We start from the raw sequence: 26,267 nt of genomic DNA, 5'->3' as shown, positions 1-26,267 counted from the left end.
ACAGTCTCAATATATAAACAGTCTAAATATATAAACAGACTCACTGTATGAACTGTCTCAATATGTAAGCAGTCTCACTGTATAAACAGTCTCAATATACAAACAGACTCATTGTATAAACAGTCTCATTATATAAACAGTCTCAATATATAAACAGTCTAACTGTAAAAACAGTCTCAACATATAAACAGTCTCACTGTATATACAGTCTCACTGTATAAATAGTCTCACTATATAAACAGGCTGACTGTATAAACAGTCTCAATATATAAACAATATCACAGTACAAACTGTCTCAATATATAAACAGTCTCAAAATATAAACAGTCTCAACATATAAACCGTCTCAATATATAATCAGTCTTATTATATAAACAGTCTCATTGTAAAAACAGTCTCAAATTATAAACAGTCTCACTGTATAAACAGCCTCAATATATCAACAGACTCACTGTATGAACTGTCTCATTATTATAAACAGTCTCAATATATAAACAGTCTCACTGTAAAAACAGTCCCAACATATAAACAGTCTCACTGTATAAACAGTCTCAATATACAAACAGACTCATTGTATAAACCGTCTCATTATATAAACAGTCTCAATATATAAACAGTCTCACTGTAAAAACAGTCTCAACATATAAACAGTCTCACTGTATATACAGTCTCACTGTATAAACGGTCTCAATATATCAACAGTCCCAATTTATAAACATTCCCACTGTAAAAACAGTCCCAATATATAAACATTCTCACTGTATAAACAGTATCAATATATAAACAGTCTCAATATATAAACAGTCTCACTGTATCAACAGTCTCAATATATAAACAGTCACAATATATAAACAGGCTGACTGTATAAACAGTCTCAATATATAAACAGTCTCACTGTATAAACAGTATCAATATATAAACAGTCTCAATATATAAACAGTCTCACTATATGAACTGTCTCAATATATAAACAGTCTCACTGTATAAACATGCTCCATATACAAAAAGACTCATTGTATAAACCGTCTCATTATTATAAACAGTCTCAATATATAAACAGTCTCACTGTAAAAACAGTCTCAACATATAAACAGTCTCACTGTATCAACAGTCTCAATATACAAACAGACTCATTGTATAAACCGTCTCATTATATAAACAGTCTCAATATATAAACAGTCTCACTGTAAAAACAGTCTCAACATATAAACAGTCTCAATATATAAACAGTCTCAATATATAAACAGGCTGACTGTATCAACAGTCTCAATATATAAACAATATCACTGTATAAACAGTGTCAATATATAAACAGTCTCAATATATAAACAGTCTCACTGTATAAACAGTCTCACTGTATAACCAGACTCAATATATAATCAGTCACAATATATAAACAGTCTCACTGTATAAACAGTCTCAATATATAAACAGACTCACTGTATAAACAGTCTCAATATATAAACAGTCTCACTGCATAAACAGACTCAATATATAAAAATTCTCAATATATAAACAGGCTCATTGCATAAACAGTCTCATTGTATAAACAGTCTCAATATATAAACAGTCTCACTGTATGAACAGACTGAATATATAAACAGTCTCAATATATAAACAGTCTCAATATATAAACAGTCTCACTGTATAAACAGTACAATATATAAACAGTCTCAATATATAAACAGTCTCACTGAATAAACAGTCTCAAAATATAAACAGTCTCTATATATAATCAGTCTCAATATAAACCAGTCTCACTGTATAAACAGTCTCAATATATAAACAGTCTCACTGTATAAACAGACTCACTGTATGAACTGTCTCAATATAAAAACAGTCTCACTGTATAAACAGTCTCAATATATAAACAGTCTCACTGTATAAACAGTCTTAATATATAAACAGTCTCATTGTATAAACAGTCTCAATATATAAACAGTCTCATTGTATAAACAGTCTCAATATATAAACATTCTCAATATATAAACAGGCTCATTGTATAATCAGTCTCATTGTATAAACAGTCTCAATATATAAACAGTCTCACTGTATAAACAGACTCAATATATAAACAGTCTCAATATATAAACAGTCTCAATATATAAACAGTCTCACTGTATAAACATAGAAACATAGAAACATAGAAAATAGGTGCAGGAGTAGGCCATTCAGCCCTTCTAGCCTGCACCGCCATTCAATGAGTTCATGGCTGAACATGCATCTTCAGTACCCCCTTCCTGCTTTCTCGCCATACCCCTTGATCCACCGAGTAGTAAGGACTTCATCTAACTCCCTTTTGAATATATTTAGTGAATTGGCCTCAACTACTTTCTGTGGTAGAGAATTCCACAGGTTCACCACTCTCTGGGTGAAGAAATTTCTCCTCATCTCGGTCCTAAATGGCTTACCCCTTATCCTTAGACTGTGACCCCTGGTTCTGGACTTCCTGCATCTAACCTGTCTAAACCTGTCAGAATTTTAAACATTTCTATGAGGTCCCCTCTCATTCTTCTGAACTCCAGTGAATACAAGCCCAGTTGATCCAGTCTTTCTTGATAGGTCAGTCCCAGCATCCCGGGAATCAGTCTGGTAAATCTTCGCTGCACTCCCTCAATAGCAAGAATGTCCTTCCTCAAGTTAGGAGACCAAAACTGTACACAATAGTCTAGGTGTGGCCTCACCAAGGCCCTGTACAACTGTACAACTGTAGCAACACCTCCCTGCCCCTGTACTCAAATCCCCTCGCTATGATGGCCAACATGCCATTTGCTTTCTTAACCGCCTGCTGTACCTGCATGCCAACCTTCAACAGTCTCAATATAGCAACGGTCTCACTGTATAAACAGTCTCAATATATAATCAATCTCAATATATAAACAATCTCACTGTATAAACAGTCTCAATATATAAACAGTATCAATGTACAAACAGGCTCACGGTATAAACATCTCACTGTATAAACAGTCTCAATATATAAACAGAGTCACTGTATAAACAGCCTCAATATATTAACAGTCTCACTGTATAAACAGTCTCAATATATAAACAGTCTCACTTTATAAACAGTCTCAATATATAAACAGTCACACTGTATAAACTGTCTCAATATAAACAAACAGTCTCAATATATGAACAATCTCAACATATAAACAGTCTCAATATATAAACAGTCTCAGTCTATAAACAGTCTCACTGTATAAACAGTGTCACTGTATAAACAGTCTCAATCTATAAACAGTCACAATATAAAACAGTCTCACTGTGTAAACAATCTCACTGTATCAACAGTCTCAATATATAATCTGTCTCACTGTATAAACAGTCTCACTGTATAAACAGACTCCTGCTATGAAGTGGAGTGAATCGAATTGGCTGAAGACTGGCTTCAGTAATGGTGGGGCCCTCAGGTCGGGGCCAATACGGATCATCCACTTGGCACTTATAGCTGAAGATGGTTACAAACACTTCTGCCTTGTCTTTTGCACTTGCGTCTGGGTTCCGTCATCATTGAGGATGGGCATATTCATGGAACCGCCTCCTCCCGTTAGTTGTTCCATGGTTCACCACCATTCATGACTGGATGTGGCAGGACTGCAGAGTTTTGATCTGCTCCGTTGATTGCGGGATCACTTAGACCCGTCTATGGCTTGCTGCTTCCATAAAACATTACACTCTGGTATGTTACCCTAAAATATTACACTCTGGTACTTTACCTTGTGACATTGAGCAGTGCTAATCATTGTTGATTTATTTCTTTGTTTTTCGTTGAACCACTTTGAATTGGACACGATTAATTTGTATGTTTCTTGCTGTGTATATAAATAAAAATTGCATTCTATCAGTGCATGAATCTGGCAACAGCTCATCGCCTGCTTACGGATGGAGTGCTTAAAAGTTTCTGCAGAATGAGGCCATTCGGCCCATCAAGCCTGACTGCTTTGAATGGCCATCCAGTTAGTGCCACACCCCTACTCTTTCGTCATATCCCTGCAATTTTTTGTAATTCAAGTATTTATCCTTTCCCCTTTTGACGGCTACTATTGAATCTATATCTCCCACCCTATCAGGCAGTGCGTTCCAAATCTGAACCACTCATTGCATAAAAAGGTTTTCCATCATGTCTCTGGTTCTTTTACCAATCACCTTAAATCTGTGCCCTCTGGTTATCGACCCTTCAGCCATTGTAAACAGTTTCTCTCTATTTACACTTCATAAACACTTCATTACAATACCTTCCCACATTATAACAGTACTCCAAAAGTACTTCACTGGCTGTAAAGCGCTTTGAGACATCCGGTGGCCGTGAAAGGTGCTATATAAATACAAGTCTTTATTTTGTTTCAAGGAGAACAACCCCAGCTTCTCTAGTCTCTCCACATAATTGTATTTCCACATTCCTGGAACCATTCCATTAAATCTCTTCTGTCCTCTCTCCAAAGCCATTGCATTCTTCCTAAAGTGTGGTGCCCAGAATTGGACACAATGACCCCAGAAATTCCTGCCTCCCGGGTCCATTCGGGGTGCATACGGAGTGTGTATGGACCCGGGAGGGCATCGCAAAAGCCGGTTTTTAGCGCACAACGCGCATGCGCTGAAAACCGGCTTTTCCGAGCTTGATAGATTCTCCATATCTCGGGAGTGAGAACATTTGCACGGGCAAGATTGCGGGATTTACCCATATCTTGCCCAGCAAATGTCCTCAAAACTCTTGCACCTGATAAAAGCCGGCGCATAGCCTACTGTTGCAGGAGCAAGTGTTTAAAAACATACATAAACATAATAAAATAAAACTAAATAAACACATTTTATTGTTAAAAACTCTGCCCACTAAGGTAAGTTTATTCTTAACCTGAATTATAAAAAATTTTTAAAATCGAAAAAATCATTGTTTTTTTCTAATTCATTTTAATTATGTGAGGTCTGTTTTTTTTTTATTAGTGTGTGTTTTTTTTCCCATTAATAGCACTGAGAACTGGTAGATATGGCGTTATTGCTGGGATCACGTGGCCCGGCCCAACCAACCAAAGCAAATTCAGATGGAATCACCAGAAGTATGAATGGGAATACCCCCAAAAACAGACAAACACAAAATAATTTTATTTTAAAATCACATATTTAAAATTAATCAAAACGGAATTTAATTAATTATTTCAAACAAAAATGTATTTTTTTGGAAAATAAATATACATATTTTTTAAAGGGTCTGAAAATAAACTTACCTTATTTAACAGGATTTTAAATGTTTAAATTATTGAAAAAAAATTATTTTTCTGTCCTTTAATAGTCTTACGCTGATAAATGCAGGCCACACGCCTGCTTTCATCAGTTGCAAGAATTTCATGGGCATTCGCTGGGCAAAAATTGGGCAAATATCCCAACTCTCCGCCCGCGGAGACCCTTTGCTTTCGGATGCATGCGATCTGTCAAGATGATTATTGACAGATCGCAAGTTCTGGGTTTAGGCGCATGCACTTTGCATACGTGTAGCAGCCGCGAATTCAAGGCCATTGTTTTATATAGGTTTAGCATAACTTCCTGGCTTTTGTACTCTATAGGACCGAAACTCAGGTCCACCCGAAATGGGGTGCACCTACTGCTTTTTGGCCGCCATTACCGCCACAATGGTTGCGGCAGGCATCCGACCGAAATTCAGCAATTTAAAATAAAATGGGGCCCAGTGGTATTGGCCAGCGGGAATCAGCACTTTGCAGCGGTGTGGGGAGGGGGCGGAGTTTGCAGCAGTGTGGGGAGGGTGTGGGGGAGGGGCGGAGTTTGCAGCGGTGTGAGCAGGGGGTAGGGATGGGGAGGAGGGAGTGGGAGGGTTGGGGAGGCGGTGAGGGGAGGGGGGTATGGGGAGGGGGTAGTGGCTGTGGGGCTGGGGGGGATGTGGGGAGGGAGTGAGGGGGTTGGGGAGGGGGTGGTGGATGTGGGGTGTGTGGGGTGGGGAGGGGGAGTGGGTGGGGGTGTGGGGAGGGTATGGGGGGTGGGGAGGGGGAGCGGGTGGCGGTGTGGGGAGTGGGAGTGTGGGGAGGGGGTGGGGGTGTGGGGAGTGGGAGTGTGGGGAGGGTATAGGGGGTGGGTGGGGGTGTGGGGAGTGGGAGTGTGGGGAGGGGGTGGGGCTGTGGGGAGTGGGAGTGTGGGGAGGGTATAGGGGGTGGGTGGGGGTGTGGGGAGTGGGAGTGTGGGGAGAGTATGGGGGGTGGGGAGGGGGAGTGGGTGGGGGTGTGGGGAGTGGGAGTGTGGGGAGGGTATGGGGGGTGGGGAGGGGGTGCGGGTGGGGGTGTGGGGAGTGGGATTGTGGGGAAGGTATGGGGGGTGGGGAGGGGGAGCGGGTGGGGGTGTGGGGAGTGTGAGTGTGGGGATCAGGTGGGGGTGTGGGGAGTGGGAGTGTGGGGAGGGTATGGGGGGTGGGGAGGAGGAGTGGGTGGGGGTGTGGGGAGTGGGAGTGTGGGGAAGGTATGGGGGGTGGGGAGGGGGAGCGGGTGGGGGTGTGGGGAGTGGGAGTGTGGGAAGGGTATGGGGGGTGGGGAGGGGGAGTGGGTGGGGGTGTGGGGAGTGGGAGTGTGGGGAAGGTATGGGGGGTGGGGAGGGGGAGCCGGTGGGGGTGTGGGGAGTGGGAGTGTGGGAAGGGTATGGGGGTGGGGAGGGGGAGCGGGTGGGGGTGTGGGGAATGTGAGTGTGGGGATCAGGTGGGGGTGTGGGGAGTGGGAGTGTGGGGAGGGTATGGGGGGTGGGGAGGGGGAGTGGGTGGGGGTGTGGGGAGTGGGAGTGTGGGGAGGGTATGGGGGGTGGGGAGGGGGAGTGGGTGGGGGTGCGGGGAGTGGGAGTGTGGGGAGGGTATGGGGGCGGGGAGGGGGAGTGGGTGGGGGTGTGGGGAGTGGGAGTGTGGGGAGGGTATGGGGGGTGGGGAGGGGGAGTGGGTGGGGGTGCGGGGAGTGGGAGTGTGGGGAGGGTATGGGGGCGGGGAGGGGGAGTGGGTGGGGGTGTGGGGAGTGGGAGTGTGGGGAGGGTATGGGGGGTGGGGGTGTGGGGAGTGTGAGTGTGGGGATCAGGTGGGGGTGTGGGGAGTGGGAGTGTGAGGAGGGTGTGGGAAGTGGGAGTGTGGGGATCAGGTGGGGGTGTGGGGAGTGGGAGTGTGGGGAGGGTGTGGGGAGTGGGAGTGTGGGGAGGGTGTGGGGAGTGGGAGTGTGAGGAGGGTTTGGGGGGGTGGGAAGAGGGCTCGGAGCGGAGTTTCCACGGGGAAATTCACCTTGTCTTGATTTGGTCTGAAGGAGCCAGCTGCTCTCTGGGCCCGGGTTGTCAGCTCGGCCCTGAGGAGGGAAGGCGTTTGATTGAAGGCCATGGCTGGTGGAGCTGTAGCGAGGAGGGCAACCTGTTTTTCGGATGTAGAACTGGAGACACTAATGCAGGCTGTGGAGGGAAGGAGGCAAGTGCTGTACCCCGACACAGGCAGACCGACTCGCGAGGTCTTCACCAATGCCTGGAGGGAGATAGCTGTGGAGGAGGCAGGGACTTCCATTCATGACCGGACTGTCACCCAGTGCCGAAAATGGATGCACAACATCATCCGTCTTATGAAAGTGAGTACCTATTGTACTAACTGTTGACCTTCCATCTGTGAGCCTGTCCTTTATCCTTTCTTATTTCCCACCTTTGCAGCACGACAACTGCAGGAAAAATGCAGGGAGCAGCGCCAGCCCTGATACATGGCCTTTTTCAATCTCACAAAGACCTTTGACACTGTTGACCGTGAGGGTTTATGGAGCGTCCTCCTCGGTTTTGGATGCCCTCGAAAGTTTGTCAACATCCTTCGCCTGCTCCACGACAACATGCAGGCCGTGATCCTTACCAACGGATCCAGTACAGACCCATTTCACGTCCGGACCGGGGCCAAACAGGGCTGCGTCATCACTCCAACCCTCTTCTCAATCTTCCTCGCTGCCATACTCCACCTCATTGTCAACAAGCTTCCCACTGGAGTGGAACTAAACTACAGAACCAGTGGGAAGCTGTTTAACCTACGCTACCTCCAGGCCAGGTCCAAGATCACACAATCCTCTGTCGTTGAACTGCAGTATGTGGACGATGCCTGCGTCTGCACACATTGAGGCCGAACTCCAGGATATAGTCGATGTATTCACCGAGGCATATGAAAGCATGGGCCTCACGCTTAACATCCATAAGACAAAGGTCCTCCACTAGCCTGTCCTCATCGCACAGCACTGGCCCCCAGTCATCAAGATTCACGGCGCGGCCCTCGACAACGTGGATCATTTCCCATACCTCGGGAGCCTCTTGTCAACAAAGGCAGACATTGATGCGGAGATTCAACATCACCTCCAGTGCGCCAGTGCAGCCTTCGGCCGCCTGAGGAAAAGAGTGTTCGAAGATCAGGCCCTCAAACCTACTACAAAGCTCATGGTCTACAGGGCTGTACTAATACCCGCCCTCCTGTATGGATCAGGGGCATGAACGATGTATAGAAGATACATCAAGTCGTTGGAGATATATCACCAATGATGTCTCCGCAAGATCCTGCAAATCCCCTGGGAGGACAGACGCACCAACATCAGTGTCCTCGACCAGGCCAACATCCCCAGCATTGAAGCACTGACCACACTCAATCAGCTTCGCTGGGCAGGCCACATAGTTCACATGCCAGACACAAGACTCCCGAAGCAATTGCTCTACACAGAGCTCCTTCACGGCAAATGAGCCAAAGGTAAGCAGTGGAAACATTGGAAACACTGACATCTGGGAGTCCCTGGCCAAAGACTGCCCTAGGTGGAGAAAGTGCATCCGGGAGGGCGTGAGCTCCTCGAATCTCAACACCGCGAGCATGAAGAGGTCAGGCGCAGGCAGCGGAAGGAGCATGCGACAAATCAGTGCCACCTCCCCCTTCCCCCGACGAATATCTGTCCCACCTGTGACAGGGTCTGTGGCTCTCGTGTTGGGACTGTTCAGCCACCAAAGAATTCACTTTGGAAGTGGAAGCAAGTCTTGCTCGATTTCGAGGGACTGCCTATGATGATGATGATTTCCCACCTTCACTATATAGTCACTGAAGCAGCATTTCATTGTTGAGGCCTCTATAGATATGTGTGTGTGTGTTCTCGCAATGGAGGCTCACTTTCATGTCACAGTTACAGCTGCATGTCAGGGGCATACACTTGTGCACTGATTTCTGATGCCTCATGACACTGCTACTCACCAACCATTCTTTGTTTTGCAGGTCAAGGTTGTGCACAACCGGATGGAGCAAAGGAGGACAGGTGGTGGTGAGCCAGAGATTCAGATCCTGACATCTCTGGAAAAGAGGGTCCAGGCGCTAGTGAGCAGACATGCTGCCTTCCCTGTGGCCTCCGGTACTGCCGATCCCCCTGCAGGCAGCATGGGCAAGTGAGACCCTCCTTTAATGCTATCTCTCCCTGAAAGCGCCAGTGCCTACTGTGCCTTTTGTCATGTTTGCAGACCATGTATGCTAACTGTTAGTCACATAAGGTGTGCCACCAGAGGGCACTGTGGTGGGAGACCTGAGGGTCACCTGCATTGGTGTGCAGGGCCCAGTATAAAAGGCTGCCCACCATGCTTGTGCCTCACTCTGGAGTTACAATAAATGGGACTAAGGTCACAACAGCTCGAGTACAATACTAGACCTCGTGGAGTCATTCATAAAAGTATGAAAGACATAACAACTGGCGACGAGATTATGAACTTTCACGCAAAAATGACTACCGTTGGTGCATTAGAAAAGTTCTCAGAGGGTGAAGATTGGGAGGCCTTTACGGAGTTCTTCGACCAATATTTCATAGCAAAAAAAAAAGCCCAGCGGGAGATCGAGAGCCAGCAGCAGTTGGTGAGAGGGAAGCGACCTGTCAAAGGCCCAGCGGGAGATCGAGAGCCAGCAGCAGTTGGTGAGAGGGGAGCGACCTGTCAAAAGCCCAGCGGAAGATCGAGAGCCAGCGGCAGTTGGTGAGAGGGGAGCGACCTGTCAAAAGCCCAGCGGGAGATCGAGAGCCAGCGGCAGTTGGGGAGAGGGGAGCGACCTATAAAAGCCCAGCGGGAGATCGAGAGCCAGCAGCAGTTGGTGAGAGGGGAGCGACCTGTCAAAAGCCCAGCGGGAGATCGAGAGCCAGCGGCAGTTGGCAAGAGGTGGGAGCAGCGTCGGAGCGGCCTATAAAGGCGACCGGTGCAGCTACAGCGGGAGAGAAAGCAAAATAGAAGTAGAAAGTAATCAAAAAGTGACGTCACAGCCAATGGGGTAAGTGATTGGCTGGTGATTGGTGAGTAGCTTTTCTTTTCTTTTTTATATCAGTAAGTGAACTGTAACATTGTTATTACCAATTTAAGGGTATCTAAGGTTAAGACATGGCAGGAGAGCTCGGCCATGTGATATGCTCCTCCTGTACCATGTGGGAACTCGGGGACACTTCCGGTGTCCCTGGGCGCTACGTGTGTAGGAAGTGTAGCCGCCTCGAGCTCTTGACGGTCCGCGTTGCGGAATTGGAGCTGAGGGTGGATTCACTCTGGAGCATCCACGATGCTGAGAATGACGTGAGTATCACGTGTAGTGAGTTGGTCTTACCGCAGGAGAAGGGTCCACAGCCAGATAGGGAATGGAAGACCAGCAGGAAGAGCAGTGCAAGAAAGATAGTGCAGGGGTCCCCTGTGGTCATCCCCCTGCAAAACAGATACACTGCTTTGAGTACTGTTGGGGAGGATGACTCATCAGGGGAGGGCAGCAGCAGCCAAGTTCATGGCACCGTAGGTGGCTCTGCTGCAAAGGAGGGCAGGAAAAAGAGTGGGAGCGCGATAGTGATAGGGGATTCGATGGTGAGGGGAATAGATAGGCGTTTCTGTGGACGCAACCGAGACTCCAGGATGGTATGTTGCCTCCCTGGTGCAAGGGTCAAGGATGTCTCGGAGCGGGTGCAGGACATTCTGAAATGGGAGGGAGAACAGCCAGTTGTCGTGGTGCACAACGACATAGGTAAAAAAAGGGATGAGGTCCTACGAAAAGAATTTAAGGAGCTAGGAGCTAAATTAAAAAGTAGGACCTCAAAAGTAGTAATCTCGGGATTGCTACCAGTGCCACGTGCTAGTCAGAGTAGGAATCGCAGGATAGCGCAGATGAATACGTGGCTTGAGCAGTGGTGCAGCAGGGAGGGATTCAAATTCTTGGGGCATTGGAACCGGTTCTGGGGGAGGTGGGACCAGTACAAACCGGACGGTCTGCACCTGGGCAGGTCCGGAACCAATGTCCTAGGGGGAGTGTTTGCTAGTGCTGTTGGGGAGGAGTTAAACTAATATTGCAGGGGGATGGGAACCTATACAGGGAGACAGAGGGAGACAAAAATGAGGCAAAAGCAAAAGACAGAAAGGAGATGAGGAAAAGTGGAGGGCAGAGAAACCCAAGGCAAAGAACAAAAAGGGCCACTGTACAGCAAAATTCTAAAAGGACAAAGGATGTTAAAAAAGCAAGCCTGAAGGCTTTGTGTCTTAATGCAAGGAGTATCCGCAATAAGGTGGATGAATTAACTGTGCAAATAGATGTTAACAAATATGATGTGATTGGGATTACGGAGACGTGGCTCCAGGATGATCAGGGCTGGGAACTCAACATCCAGGGGTATTCAACATTCACGAAGGATAGAATAAAAGGAAAAGGAGGTGGGGTAGCATTGCTGGTTAAAGAGGAGATTAATGCAATAGTTAGGAAAGACATTAGCTTGGATGATGTGGAATCTATATGGGTAGAGCTGCAGAACACTAAAGGGCAAAAATCGTTAGTGGGAGTTGTGTACAGACCTCCAAACAGTAGTAGTGATGTTGGGGAGGGCATCAAACAGGAAATTAGGAGTGCATGCAATAAAGGTGCAGCAGTTATAATGGGTGACTTTAATATGCACATAGATTGGGCTAGCCAAACTGGAAGCAATACGGTGGAGGAGGATTTCCTGGAATGCATAAGGGATGGTTTTCTAGACCAATATGTCGAGGAACCAACTAGGGGGGAGGCCATCTTAGACTGGGTGTTGTGTAATGAGAGAGGATTAATTAGCAATCTCATTGTGCGAGGCCCCTTGGGGAAGAGTGACCATAATATGGTGGAATTCTGCATTAGGATGGAGAATGAAACAGTTAATTCAGAGACCATGGTCCAGAACTTAAAGAAGGGTAACTTTGAAGGTATGAGGCATGAATTGGCTAAGATAGATTGGCTAATGATACTTAAGGGGTTGACTGTGGATGGGCAATGGCAGACATTTAGAGACCGCATGGATGAATTACAACAATTGTACATTCCTGTCTGGCGTAAAAATAAAAAAGGGAAGGTGGCTCAACCGTGGCTATCTAGGGAAATCAGGGATAGTATTAAAGCCAAGGAAATGGCATACAAATTGGCCAGAAATAGCAGCGAACCTGGGGACTGGGAGAAATTTAGAACTCAGCAGAGGAGGACAAAGGGTTTGATTAGGGCAGGGAAAATGGAGTACGAGAAGAAGCTTGCAGGGAACATTAAGGCGGATTGCAAAAGTTTCTATAGGTATGTAAAGAGAAAAAGGTTAGTAAAGACAAACGTAGGTCCCCTGCAGTCAGAATCAGGGGAAGTCATAACGGGGAACAAAGAAATGGCAGACCAATTGAACAAGTACTTTGGTTCAGTATTCACTAAGGAGGACACAAACAACCTTCCGGATATAAAAGTGGTCAGAGGGTCTATTAAGGAGGAGGAACTGAGGGAAATCTTTATTAGTCGGGAAATTGTATTGGGGAAATTGATGGGATTGAAGGCCGATAAATCCCCAGGGCCTGATGGACTGCATCCCAGAGTACTTAAGGAGGTGGCCTTGGAAATAGCGGATGCATTGACAGTCATTTTCCAACCTCCATTGACTCTGGATCAGTTCCTATTGAGTGGAGGGTAGCCAATGTAACCCCACTTTTTAAAAAAGGAGGGAGAGAGAAAGCAGGGAATTATAGACCGGTCAGCCTGACCTCAGTAGTGGGTAAAATGATGGAATCAATTATTAAGGATGTCATAGCAGCGCATTTGGAAAATGGTGACATGATAGGTCCAAGTCAGCATGGATTTGTGAAAGGGAGATCATGCTTGACAAATCTTCTGGAATTTTTTGAGGATGTTTCCAATAAAGTGGACAAAGGAGTACCAGTTGATGTGGTATATTTGGACTTTCAGAAGGCTTTCGACAAGGTCCCACACAGGAGATTAATGTGCAAAGTTAAAGCACATGGGATTGGGGGTAGTGTGCTGACGTGGATTGAGAACTGGTTGTCAGACAGGAAGCAAAGAGTAGGAGTAAATGGGTACTTTTCGGAATGGCAGGCAGTGACTAGTGGGGTACCGCAGGGTTCTGTGCTGGGGCCCCAGCTGTTTACATTGTACATTAATGATTTAGACGAGGGGATTAAATGTAGTATCTCCAAATTTGCGGATGACACTAAGTTGGGTGGCAGTGTGAGCTGCGAGGAGGATGCTATGAGGCTACAGAGTGACTTGGATAGGTTAGGTGAGTGGGCAAATGCGTGGCAGATGAAGTATAATGTGGATAAATGTGAGGTTATCCACTTTGGTGGTAAAAACAGAGAGACAGACTATTATCTGAATGGTGACAGATTAGGAAAAGGGAAGGTGCAACGAGACCTGGGTGTCATGGTACATCAGTCATTGAAGGTTGGCATGCAGGTACAGCAGGCGGTTAAGAAAGCAAATGGCATGTTGGCCTTCATAGCGAGGGGATTTGAGTACAGGGGCAGGGAGGTGTTGCTACAGTTGTACAGGGCCTTGGTGAGGCCACACCTGGAGTATTGTGTACAGTTTTGGTCTCCTAACTTGAGGAAGGACATACTTGCTATTGAGGGAGTGCAGCGAAGATTCACCAGACTGATTCCCGGGATGGTGGGACTGACCTATCAAGAAAGACTGGATCAACTGGGCTTGTATTCACTGGAGTTCAGAAGAGTGAGAGGGGACCTCATAGAAACGTTTAAAATTCTGACGGGTTTGGACAGGTTGGATGCAGGAAGAATGTTCCCAATGTTGGGGAAGTCCAGAACCAGGGGTCACAGTCTAAGGATAAGGGGTAAGCCATTTAGGACCGAGATAAGGAGAAACTTCTTCACCCAGAGAGTGGTGAACCTGTGGAATTCTCTACCACAGGAAGTAGTTGAGGCCAATTCACTAAATATATTCAAAAGGGAGTTAGATGAAGTCCTTACTACTCGGGGGATCAAGGGGTATGGCGTGAAAGCAGGAAGGGGGTACTGAAGTTTCATGTTCAGCCATGAACTCATTGAATGGCGGTGCAGGCTAGAAGGGCTGAATGGCCTGCTCCTGCACCTATTTTCTATGTTTCTAAATGATCTGGTAGGCGATGATCCGGCCACGCTGCCAGATAAGCTCAGAGCTATCCTGTTGACCAATTGTGGGCCCGCGGTCTACGGCCTCGTCAGGGACTTGCTTGCACCAGAGAAAACAATAACCAAGTCATACGAGGAGCTGTAAGTGCTAATTCGGGACCAACTCACACCGAAGGAGAGCATCCTCACGGCCAGACATCGATTTTATACACACCGCCGCCCCGATGGCCAGGAAATCGCGAAGTATGCTGCCGACCTCAGGAGGCTGGCAGGACCGTGTGAATTCGGTACATCGCTCGCCGATGCATTGCGGCACGTCTTCGTAATAGTCTGCCGAAACCACCGTCACTCTGCAGAAGGCCATCAGCATCAGCCAGGCGTTCATGACCTCAAGCTGCAGCTCCAAGCAGATGATGACTCACTCTCAGGACTCAAACTCGGCAAGTACTATAACTAGAATGGCGCCTTTCACAGGCAGAACTATTGAACGTGAATCTGCCCAGGGCAGGGCGTACAGGCCCCGAGTCCTTTAACTCATATTCAGCCGAGGGGTGCAAACGTAAGTCGAGTAGCACCATGCTGGCGTTGCGGAGGTAATCACAGGGCTCATCAGTGTCGGTTCAGAGACTATGTGTGCAAAGGCTGCAGCACAATGGGCCACCTCCAGCGAATGTGCAAAAGAGCTGTGACTCACCACGTGGAAGAGGAGTCAGCAGATGGTTGTGAATCCAGCGCGGATTACGAGGAGATGGCTAGAGAGGCAGCTGAGTCCCAGGACGAAGTGTATGGAATATATACCTGCACCACAGATTGTCCTCCAGTGATAATGGAAGTCGAGATAAATGGTGTTCCATTCTTCATGGAAGTGGACACGGGGGCGAGTCAGTCAGTAAAGAGCCAGGAAGCCTTTGAGAGGCTATGGAACGATCAAGCTGAACGACCCAAGCTGGTCCCGGTTCAGGCAAAGCTGCACACCTATACCAAGGAACTGATATCAGTTGTTGGTAGTGTGGATGTAAGTGTATCCCATGATGGCGCGGTGCACAATTTACCATTGTGGATTGTTTCAGGTGATGGGCCAATGCTACTTGGAAGAAGCTGGATAGGGAAGATTCATTGGAACTGGGAAGACTTCATCCCTCCAGCGATCGACGTCCCCCGTGCTCAGAGGCAGAGCAAGCCCCCACCTTCGGTTGGACCAGGCACCGGAGAGCAGATTCGCACAGCCCCCGAGGCACAGACCGCTCATCACGACTGCGGGGCGATGATCCGGCCGAGACGACCCGAACGCACCTTCCCGGTTTCAGTGGTAGGACTCCTGGGGAGGAAGATTGGATCCGAGGGCGCCTTCCCAGCTTCAGTGGCAGAATCACTGGGAAAGAAGATCGTGGCAGTCGACATCATGGACAGGGAAAATATGGCGTCCAAACCATGAGGTGCAGCGCTAATGGAGCAACGACACGTGGTTCCACGTAAGGAAGATGATTGGGTAAAAGTAGAAAGGATATTTTAAAGGAGGCCAGCAACCCGCCATTTTTGAATGAACTGCTTGAAATTGGTAACCAGTGTAAAAGTCCAGCTGTAACGAGCAAAATGTTGTTGAGCGATGTCAGGGTCCAAATTGCAATCAGCCAATGTAGCGGGCGAACGCATAACGTTCGTATACAGGTCCAACGGGCTACCCAATGCTGTAGCCTGTGTCCCTGGGACCAGTACGATGTTTCATAAAGTGTCCCCACAGCTGACAGAAGTAGACAAGCCGCAGAGTAAACGATCCCTGGAGAGCAGAGGCACCGGTAGCGATGCCCTGCCTCAGATCGGTTTAACATTGCAGGCACCCGATGACATGAACCGCCACGGGCCAGAAACAGTAAACTGCGCCTATGCTCGCAGTCGGCTATCGTCGCCCACCACCCAGGTGGAAAAGGTGCAGCCCACAAACCCACTCGCTACCACGGCAATGCCCAAGAGCGAAGGGTCGCCCGCAATGGTTCCTCCGACCGGGACCTGGACCAGCCAGGATCCCAAACTCGAGAGTGCTCACAATGGTGCCCTCAAGGAAAGTGAGTCAGCAGTTCGCTGCGAACTGCTAGACAAGACAAGGCAGCCCCACCGTCGCTTGGACGAAACCCTCACTTACTCAGACTGCTTCCCAGGGAGCAGCAGCGACACTGTGCAAACAAAAAGGACAGGGAGGTCACAGACACATCAGCTGTCTTTGGGCCTGCCCGACATTAGGAGTAACAGCAAGAGCCCTGAGCTCCGGCAACTCGAGCAAAATGAGCTCACCTCGCCCACAGACCCACTAGCATGGGGTGCTGCACCGCCACCAGACGACCCGGATCTCATCCGGCCGTGCTGGAACTAGACTGTCCTTGTGTACCTGTACTGATTATGTAAATGTACCACGCAAAAAGAAATGCAACTATAATCCACCCAACAAATGTACCAAGATGTAAATGTAAAACCCATGTGATGAACTTGAATGCAACTTGCATGTAACGGGCCATTAACATGATCTCTGTGTGGGGGGGAGAAAGGAGTAGTCATGGACTCACAACCAGAAACCACTGGAACCTCCACTGGCAACAAATCTCACTATCAACCCACCCAAGCTAGAAGTAACCCTCCAATGGTCAACGAGGAAGAGCAAAGCTCAGGTCACCGTCAATGTAAGAGTCAATTTGCATTAAAGACTTAGGGGGAAGTGATGTCATGTATGTAGACCATGTATACTAACTCTATAGTCACATAAGGTGTGCCACCAGAGGGCACTGCAGTGGGAGACCTGAGGGTCACCTGCGGTGTGTCGGGCCCAGTATAAAAGGCTGCCCATCATGCTTTTGCCTCACTCTGGAGTTACAATAAATGGGACTAAGGTCACAACAGCTCAATTACAATACTAGACCTCGTGGAGTCATTCATTAGAGTATTAAAGTCATAACACCTTTCCTTCTGAAAGTGTGCTAGTTGCAGCCTCCATGTGCCAATCCCCTACCCTCCCCTCACGGCAGCCCTTGTACCATTTATGCTTGCAGATAAGAGGTTGAATGACAGCCAACAAGAAGTTCCTAGCGCTGGTGCGATTGGGAGGGCAATGCAGGAGGACAGCCTTGAAGGCAGTGGCAGCCGAGGCCAAGGAGAAGATGACATGGAGACTGGGAGGCGAGGCCTGGACGATAGCCTTGAGGGCACAGAAAGCCCTGGGGATCCTGACACCCAGAGCACATTGTGGGCTCGAGCCTAGATGGGACCCTGGAGTCCCCTCTGATGAGGCAGAGGACGAGGGTGACACAGCTGGCAGAACCGTGTCACTGCTTCCACTCACACGCAGCTAGCTCAGATACCGGGAGTACGCGGTCCGATCTAGTTGTATAGCTTTGGGCTCTGCACTGGATGTTGCACCGGGGCCTAGTGGGTTGCAGCATGATGAGGGGCAAAGGGAAGCTCGGGTACGAGCTCTCTAGCTGGGGGGGGATGGGGGACGGAGGGGTTCGAGTCCACACCAGAGTTCTGATGATGAGGACTCAGACCAGCCCATCGATGTTGGAGCTTATAAAGCAGGGTGGAGGCCATGCATTCTGGGGGCAGTGGCAAGGGTACCGGACAGGCTGTCGGAGGTGGTGAGGAATGTGGAGGAGGCCCCCTCCCGCATTGTGGACAGCTCTGTGCACACCATGGAGCCCACCATTGCCAGTGTGCAGGCGATGGTGGACTCCCAGAGTGAGCGTGCGGATCCAGCTGTGATGCCGCAACTCTTTGGTGATGTGTCAGCTGCCGTTACAGCACACGTGCAAGGGAACGAGCGTATCAGTGCGGGATTGGAGAGGATGGCCACGGCCCTGGAAGCACAGAATGCTCTTATGCACTCTCGGCAACAGGCCACGGAGCGTCTTACTGCTGTCATATCTGCTGGCTTTGAGACTGTGTCTGCTCTCATGCAGTCTCAGCTCAATGTCAGCCGACACCTCAGTGTTTTCTTCGCGGCTGGGTCCACCATGGGTAACGGGGGACCTTCCGGTGTAGTGCCACAGCACCGACCTAAGCTCCCTCAGACTGGTGCTGGTGGTGGTGATGGTGTGCCACTGGGGAATGATGCAAGCTCCTCGGACCAGGATCCTGATGATATGCTCTCTCAGGATCACACCATTCCTGGACCCAGACCTGTCAGTCCACCGTTGCCTCCAAGCATGGACTCGCCCAAGCCAAGCCAGACTGAACCCTCCCAGGAGAGTGCTGACCAATCTCCAGCTGGCCCTTCGAGGGCCAGAGCTGGTCCAGGGCATCCTAGAAGGACATCTGTAGCTTCCACACAGGAAACACAGCAGCCTTCCCAGACCCATGAGGCAGCCACAGGGGAGACACTGTGGAGTAGTAGGATAGGTTTGCGAAAGAGGGGTTATAAGGAAATGCACAAGTGTGAGAAATGATGTGTTTGTTTTTTGCACCGTTGTTTATGATGTAATAAATCTTTATATTGTCTTCCTATATCTGGCCAAGTGTATAATTTGGTGGTGGGCAATGATGTATGAAGAGACTCATTGGGAGGGCCATGGAAAAGCGAAGCTGAAGGATCATGTGGGCATTAAATCACCTGAACCGAGCAGCAATGAGACGGGTCTGCACTTCCCTCGCAGGGTTGGGATGGCGACGCACATCCTGCTCCTCCTCCTCCTCCCCCTCCTCCTCCTGCTCCCCCCCTCCGCCTCCCCTCCTCCTCCTCCTCCTCCTCCCCCTCCTGCTCCTCCTCCTCCTCCCCCTCCTCCTGCTCCTCCTCCTCCCCCTCCTCCACCTGCTCCCCCCTCCTCCTCCTCTTCCTCCTCCTCTCCCTCCTCCTCCTCCTCCTCCCCTCCTCCTGCTCCTCCTCCTCCCCCTCCTCCTCCTGCTCCCCCCCTCTGCCTCCCCTCCTCCTCCTCCTCCTCCCCCTCCCCCTCCTCTTCCTCCTCCTGCTCCTGGTCCCCCCCTCCGCCTCCCCCTCTTCCTCCTCCTCCTCCTGCTCCCCCCTCCGCCTCCCCCTCCTCCTCCTCCTCCTGCTCCTCCCTCTCCTCCTCCTCCTCCTGCTCCTCCCCCTCCTCCTCCTCCTCCCCCTCTTCCTCCTCCTCCTCCTGCTCCCCCCTCCACCTCCCCCTCCTCCTCCCTCTCCTCCTTCTCCTTCTCCTCCTCCTGCTCCTCCCTTTCCTCCTCCTCCTCCTTCTCCTCCCCCTCCTCCTCCTCCTGCTCGCCCCCTCCGCCTCCCCCTCCTCCTCCTCCTCCCTCTCCTCCTCCTCCTCCTCCTCCTCCTGCTCCTCCCTCTCCTCCTCCTCCTCCTTCTCCTCCCCCTCCTCCTCCTCCTCCTGCTCGCCCCCTCCGCCTCCCCCTCCTCCTCCTCCTCCCTCTCCTCCTCCCCCTCCTCCTCCCTCTCCTCCTCCCCCTCCTCCTCCTCCTGCTCCTCCTCTTGAGGTGCTACTTCTGGATCGACCTCCAACGATGGCCCCTCATGATCGCCAGGTTGTGAAGCATGCAGCAGATGACTATGAAGATGGTGACCCGCTCAGGCAAGTACTGTAACTCTCCACCAGAGTGGTCCAGGTAATGGAACCTCTGCTTGAGGATCCTGATGTAGTGCTCAATTATGCAGCTTGTGGTGGAATGAGAGTAATTGTAAGCATGTTCGCCAGCAGTTCTGGGGGTGCGAAGGGGAGTCAGCAGCCAAGTGCACCCCTTGTCCCCAAGCAGCCAGCCACAATCCTGGTCTGGGCCTGAGAACACGGCGAGCACAGTGCTCTGGCGCAGGATGAAGGCATCGCGGCTGCTGCCTGGATACCGGGCACCGACTGCCATGATCCTGCGCTGGTGGTTGTACACCAGCTGGACGTTGAGAGAGTGGAATCCCTCTCTGTTCATAAACATCTCTGCATGGGTTTGTGACGTCCTCAGTCCAAAGTGCGTGCAGTCGATGGCCCCTGCACCCTGGGGAACCCCACAATCCAGTCAAATCCCGTCTGCCGCTCCACCTGCTCATCGGGAAACAAATGTATTGCACTCTTCCCCTGTAGAGAGCATCTGGGACTTGACGGATGGAGCGATGGGCAGGGAACTGAGAGATATTAGAAATGTCTGCAGTCGCAGACTGGAAAGAGCCAGTTGTGTCGAAGTTCAGTGCAATGGTTACTTTTGTTTCAAAGCTCAGAGCTGTCCGCAGGAGAGTGCACAGCTCCCTCAGGATCTCCTTCCTGAAATGGAACCTTCGCAGACATTGCTCATCTGTGAGCTCCAAGAAGGAAAACTGCTGGCGGTACACCCTTGCACAATAGGGCCTCCTTCCCCCAGGTCTGTGCTGGGCCCCTCTGATGGCAGCTGACTGATTTCCTTCTCCCTCATCCTCTTGATGCTCCTCAGCCTCTGCAGGCTGAAGCTGACTCCTCGCCCACTATCTGGTCGGGGGGGCGGGTCAGCACATCTGACCCTCCTCCTGACGCCAACTCCTTCCTGGCCAACCTCTCTGCCTTGAGGTCGGTGGTCATCTCCATGTTGGGCAGCCATGGCTGCTGCCTCCCTTGCCCGCTGTCTCTGGACCCGTTGCTGATGTTGCCACCTTCCCCTGCGTGCCTCCCTGCCTCGCACAATGTGGACAAGGCTAACACAGTTCCCATTGCGTCTACAGGCTCAGCCCTCACTATGAGGCCTCTGTGGAGCACAGTATGAGGCTCTCAGGCCACCACTACACCACTGCCGATGTCAAAAGAGCGAGTGAGAAACTTTCCAAAAGTGCGTAAAAGTTTTCACATGTCCGCAACTGGTTTTGCAACTCCCAGCAGTTTTTTTACAACTCTGCAAAATTCTCGATTCCACCAAAGTTCCTTTCTCCTCTGCTGGTGATCTGGAGCAGCCCGACACACTGCTCCGACACAAAAAGCTACCGGGGGCACCGTCAGGCAGCAGCTTGATTTTTTATGATGAATTTGGCTTCCGGGGCGGAGAGGCAGTGGGGGGAGAGGGGGAAGTGGGGCGGAGATGGGGGGAGCGGGGGGGCAGTGGGGGAAGGGGGGTAAGTGGGGCGGAGATGGGGGGAGCGGGGGGCAGTGGGGGAAGGGGGGTAAGTGGGGCGGAGATGGGGGGAGCGGGGGGGCAGTGGGGGAAGGGGGGTAAGTGGGGCGGAGATGGGGGGAGCGGGGGGGCAGTGGGGGAAGGGGGGTAAGTGGGGCGGAGATGGGGGGAGCGGGGGGGCAGTGGAGGCAGGGGGGATTGGGGGGAGCGGGGCGGAGGTGGGCGGGAGCGGGGGGAGGGGGGGGGGCAGTGGGGGTAGCGGAGTGGAGTGGGGGAGCGGGGGGGCAGTGGGGGGAGCGGGGGGGCAGTGGGGGGGGAGAGGGGCTGCAGTGGGGGGGGAGAGGGGCTGCAGTGGGGGGAGAGGGGGGCAGTGGGGGGAGAGGGGGGCAGTGGGGGGAGAGGGGGCAGTGGGGGGGCAGTGGGGGGAGCGGGGGGGCAGTGAGCACTGCTGCAAAAATGGCTGAGCTGAATTTGGCTGGCGGCGGTGGCCAATGGACTGGAAGTCAGCAGCCGCTCAACTCCGCCTCCTGGCTGCTGCTTTCTGGTGGTAAGCGGCCATTTTGGGGAGCTGAATTTCGGCCCCTATGCCTCTATTTATAAAGCCCAGGATCCTATATGCTTTGTTAAACTGTCCTGCCACCTTTAAAGATTTGTCTCTCTGTTCTTGCATCCCCTTTTAGTGTGTATTGTTTCTCCTCATTCTTCCTATCAAGATATATTATCTCACACTTCCCTGCGTGTAGTTTTATCTGCCACGTGTCCGCCCATTCCACCAGCTTGTTTATGAAATCTTGAAGTCTATCACTATCTTCCCCACTGTTTACTACACTTTCAAGTTTCGTGTCATCTGCACATTTTGAAAATGTGACCTGTGCACCCAAGTCCAAGTCATTCGTCTATATCAAAAACAGGAGTGGTCCTAGTACTGAACCTAGGGGAACGCCAGTGTATACCTCCCTCCAGTCCGAAAAACAACCGTTCTCCACAATTCCCTGTTTTCTATCGCTTAGCCAATTTTGTATTCATGCTGTTAATGTCACTTTTATCCCATGGGCTTCAAATCAATGTTTGCGTGCGGTGCCTTGAAGAACAGTTAGCAACCAGGACACGGGCGTCGCAGGTTAGGTGGGGTTGGGGGCTGGGGCTGAGGGGTTTGGGTGGGTTTGAGGGCTGGGGGAGGTTGGGGGCTGGGGGGGCTTGGGGGCTGGGGGATTTGAGTCGGTTTGGGGGCTGGGTGGGTTTGGGGGCTGGGAGGGGCTTGGAGACTGGGGGGGATGGGGGCTGGGGGGTTTGGGTGGGTTTAAGGGCTGGGAGGGGCTTGGGGGGGGTTGGGGGCTGGGAGGGGCTTGGAGACTGTGGGGTTGGGGGCTGGTTGGGTTTGGGGGACGGGAGGGGCTTGGAGACTGGGCGGGGGGGGGGGGGTTGGGGGGGAGGGGCTTGGAGACTAGGGGGTTGGGGGCTGGGTGGGTTTGGGGAATGGGAGGGGCTTGGAGACTGGGGGGGGGGGGTGGTTGGGGGCTGGGGGGATTGGGTGCTCGAGCTGGGGTTGGAGAAGATTACCAGACCAGGAAGAACCTGTGCAGTCCACATGTGCAGCGAGAGCATTTTTGGGACAGTTTGGCATACTTGCTGGGTACGTACTGGGAATTATGGGAAGTGACAGTTGGCATCATCGAAGGCAGAAGGACGGTGAGCCAATGGCTGCCCTTTGCTGGAGGCAGTGACCAGAATATGTGGCGAGCGGTGAAAATCCACAGCTAATGTTCTAAGTCAAATTGTTGAAAACAAAGTCAAACTTTCAGAAACTTTATGAGGACGGACGGGGCAGTTCAAACCAGAGCTGTAGGTAAGTCAATGGCTTAGCAAAACACTGAGCAGCAAGCTTCCATGGTGAGCAGTGAAGAGGGTTCCATAGTTCTGGACACGGCAGAAAGGTGAGAAGGAAACACACCTATCTTTCCCACAGAAGGTTTTCCAGCTGCTGCCTGTATAAACAGGTTAAACAAGTAGGAAATCAAGGAATAAGTTCAGTGCCCTCGCCTGGCAGTGGGAATCTCTGTCAAAGGGTGATACCAGACCTCGATTCTTTCACCCACATGTCTATCTGGTGTTGGTCCCCACTGGGAGTGTGGGGACCGAATTTACACAGGTGCAAAACAGAGTACTTCACATCTTGAGGTGTCTCATATTTCTAATACAATTAGAGCAATGTAAATATATATATTTGATAAAATACTAGCAGCAGGTACTTACAGAACTTGGCGTGAAAGAGGGCGAACAATCCGAGACCAAATAAATAGAGTGACACAGACAGAATCATTTTCACAGCTAGTCCGTGGTAGGGAAATTTGCAATCTTTCACTGTGGATACAAGGACATCATGTTCAGTGGCAGCTCCAAGGATAATACAGCGAACATCAGTGTGAAATGCATACTGTAATCTGCTGGCTCCACTCACACACCATAGGGTTTAACCAATGCACCATCCCAAAACTGAAGCAAATAAAGATTCAATCGGATATCACCCACACTAGCAGTTTAATCTGAAAATTAATTACATGGCATCTCTCCAAACCCCGATCAGGAAAATGCCCCTAACCCCCGATCACTGCCCTAACCCCCGATCACTGCCCTGACCCCCGATCACCATCCCTGACCCCCGATCACCGTCCCCGACCCCCAATCACCATCCCTGACCCCCGATCACCGTCCCTGACCACCGATCACCGTCCCCGACCCCCAATCACCATCCCCGACCCACAATCACCGTCCCCGACCCCCGATCACCGTCCCCGACCCACAATCACCGTCCCCGACCCCCGATCACCGTCCCCGACCCCCGATCACCATCCCCGACCCCCAATCACCATCCCCGACCCCCGATCACCATCCCTGATCCCCGATCACCATCCCCGACCCCCGATCACCGTCCCCGACCCCCGATCACCGTCCCTGACCCCCGATCACCATCCCCGACCCCCGATCACCGTCCCCGACCCCCAATCACCATCCCCGACCCCCGATCACCGTCCCCGACCCCCGATCACCGTCCCCAACCCCCAATCACCGTCCCCGACCCCCAATCACCGTCCCCGACCCCCGATCACCGTCCCTGATCCCCGATCACCGTCCCCAACAGCCAATCACCGTCCCAGACCCCCAATCACCATCCCCGACCCCCGAACACCGTCCTCGACCCCCGATCACCGTCCCCGACCCCCAATCACCGTCCCCGACCCCCGATCACCATCCCCGACCCCCGATCACCGTCTCGACCCCCAATCACCGTCCCCGACCCCCGATCACCGTCTCGACCCCCGATCACCGTCCCCGACCTCCGATCACCGTCCTAGATCCCTGAACACCGTCCCCGACCCCCAATCACCATCCCCGACCCCCGATCACCGTCCCTGACCCCCGATCACCGTCCCCGACCCCCGATCACCGTCCCGACCCCCGATCACCGTCCCCCACCCCCGATCACCGTCCCTGACCCCCGATCACCGTCCCCAACCCCCGATCACCGTCCCCAACCCCCGATCACCGTCCCCAACCGCCGATCACCGTCCCGACCCCCGATCACCATCCCCGACCCCCGATCACCGTCCCCGACCGCCGATCACCGTCCCTGACCCCCGATCACCATCCCCGACCCCCGATCACCGTCCCCGACCCCCGATCACCGTCCCCGACCCCCGATCACCGTTCCCGACCGCCGATCACCGTCCCCGACCCCCGATCACCGTCCCTGATCCCAGATCACCGTCCCCGACCCCCAATCACCGTCCCCGACCCCCGATCACCGTCCCTGATCCCAGATCACCGTCCCTGATCCCAGATCACCGTCCCCGAACCCCAATCACCATCCCCGACCCCCGATCACCGTCCCTGATCCCAGATCACCGTCACCGACCCCCGAGCACCGTCCCCGACCCCCGATCACCGTCCCCGACCCCGATCACCGTCCCCGACCCCGATCACCGTCCCCGACCCCCGATCACTGTCCCCGACCCCCGAGCACCGTCCCCGACCCCCGATCACTGTCCCCGACCCCCGATCACTGTCCCCGACCCCCGATCACTGTCCCCGACCCCCGAGCACCGTCCCCGACCCCCGATCACTGTCCCCGACCCCCGATCACCGTCCCCGACCCCCGATCTCTGCCCTGACCCACGATCCCTGCCCCCGACCCCCGATCACCATCCCCGACCCCCGAGCACCGTCCCCTACCCCCGATCACCGTCCCCGACCCCCGATCACTGTCCCCGACCCCCGATCACCGTCCCTGACCCCCGATCACCGTCCCTGACCCCCGATCACTGTCCCCGACCCCCGATCACTGTCCCCGACCCCCGATCACCGTCCCCGACCCCCGATCTCTGCCCTGACCCACGATCCCTGCCCCCGACCCCCGACCACCATCCCCGACCCCCGAGCACCGTCCCCTACCCCCGACCACCATCCCCGACCCCCGATCACTGTCCCCGACCCCCGAGCACCGTCCCCGACCCCCGATCACCGTCCCCGACCCCCGATCACTGTCCCCGACCCCCGATCACCGTCCCTGACCCCCGATCACTGTCCCCGACCCCCGATCACCATCCCCGACCCCTGATCACTACCCTGACCCCCGATCACCGTCCACGACCCCCAATCACCGTTCTCGACCCCAGCTCACTAGCCTGACCCCCGATCACCGTCCCCGACCCCCGTTCATCATCCCCGAACCCCGATCACCGTCCCCGACCCCCGTTCATCATCCCCGAACCCCGATCACCGTCCCTGACTCCCGACTCCCGATCGTTGCCCCGGACCTCCGATCACTGACCCCAAACCACAATCACCGTCCCCGACAC

General features: G+C 51.9%; 1 protein-coding gene across 1 annotated transcript in view; it reads right to left on the bottom strand.

The window, feature by feature from the left end:
• The window catches only part of LOC139269217 (uncharacterized), a 294,951-nt gene that overhangs the window by 19,217 nt on the left and 249,467 nt on the right, over window positions 1–26,267 (bottom strand). Inside the window, exons 10-11 of the mRNA XM_070888309.1 lie at window positions 23,665–23,772; window positions 3,717–3,812 (exon numbers count right to left, since the gene is read on the bottom strand). Of these exons, the coding sequence (XP_070744410.1) occupies window positions 3,751–3,812; window positions 23,665–23,772 (170 nt within the window). The 3' untranslated portion in view covers window positions 3,717–3,750. The remainder of the gene's footprint in view (window positions 1–3,716; window positions 3,813–23,664; window positions 23,773–26,267) is intronic.

Source organism: Pristiophorus japonicus, chromosome 8 (genome assembly GCF_044704955.1).
Source record: "Pristiophorus japonicus isolate sPriJap1 chromosome 8, sPriJap1.hap1, whole genome shotgun sequence".
NCBI classification, from domain to species: Eukaryota; Metazoa; Chordata; class Chondrichthyes; family Pristiophoridae; genus Pristiophorus; species Pristiophorus japonicus.
The sequence above is the reverse complement of the archived record's forward strand: the minus strand, read 5'-3'. Positions and strand labels throughout refer to the sequence as shown.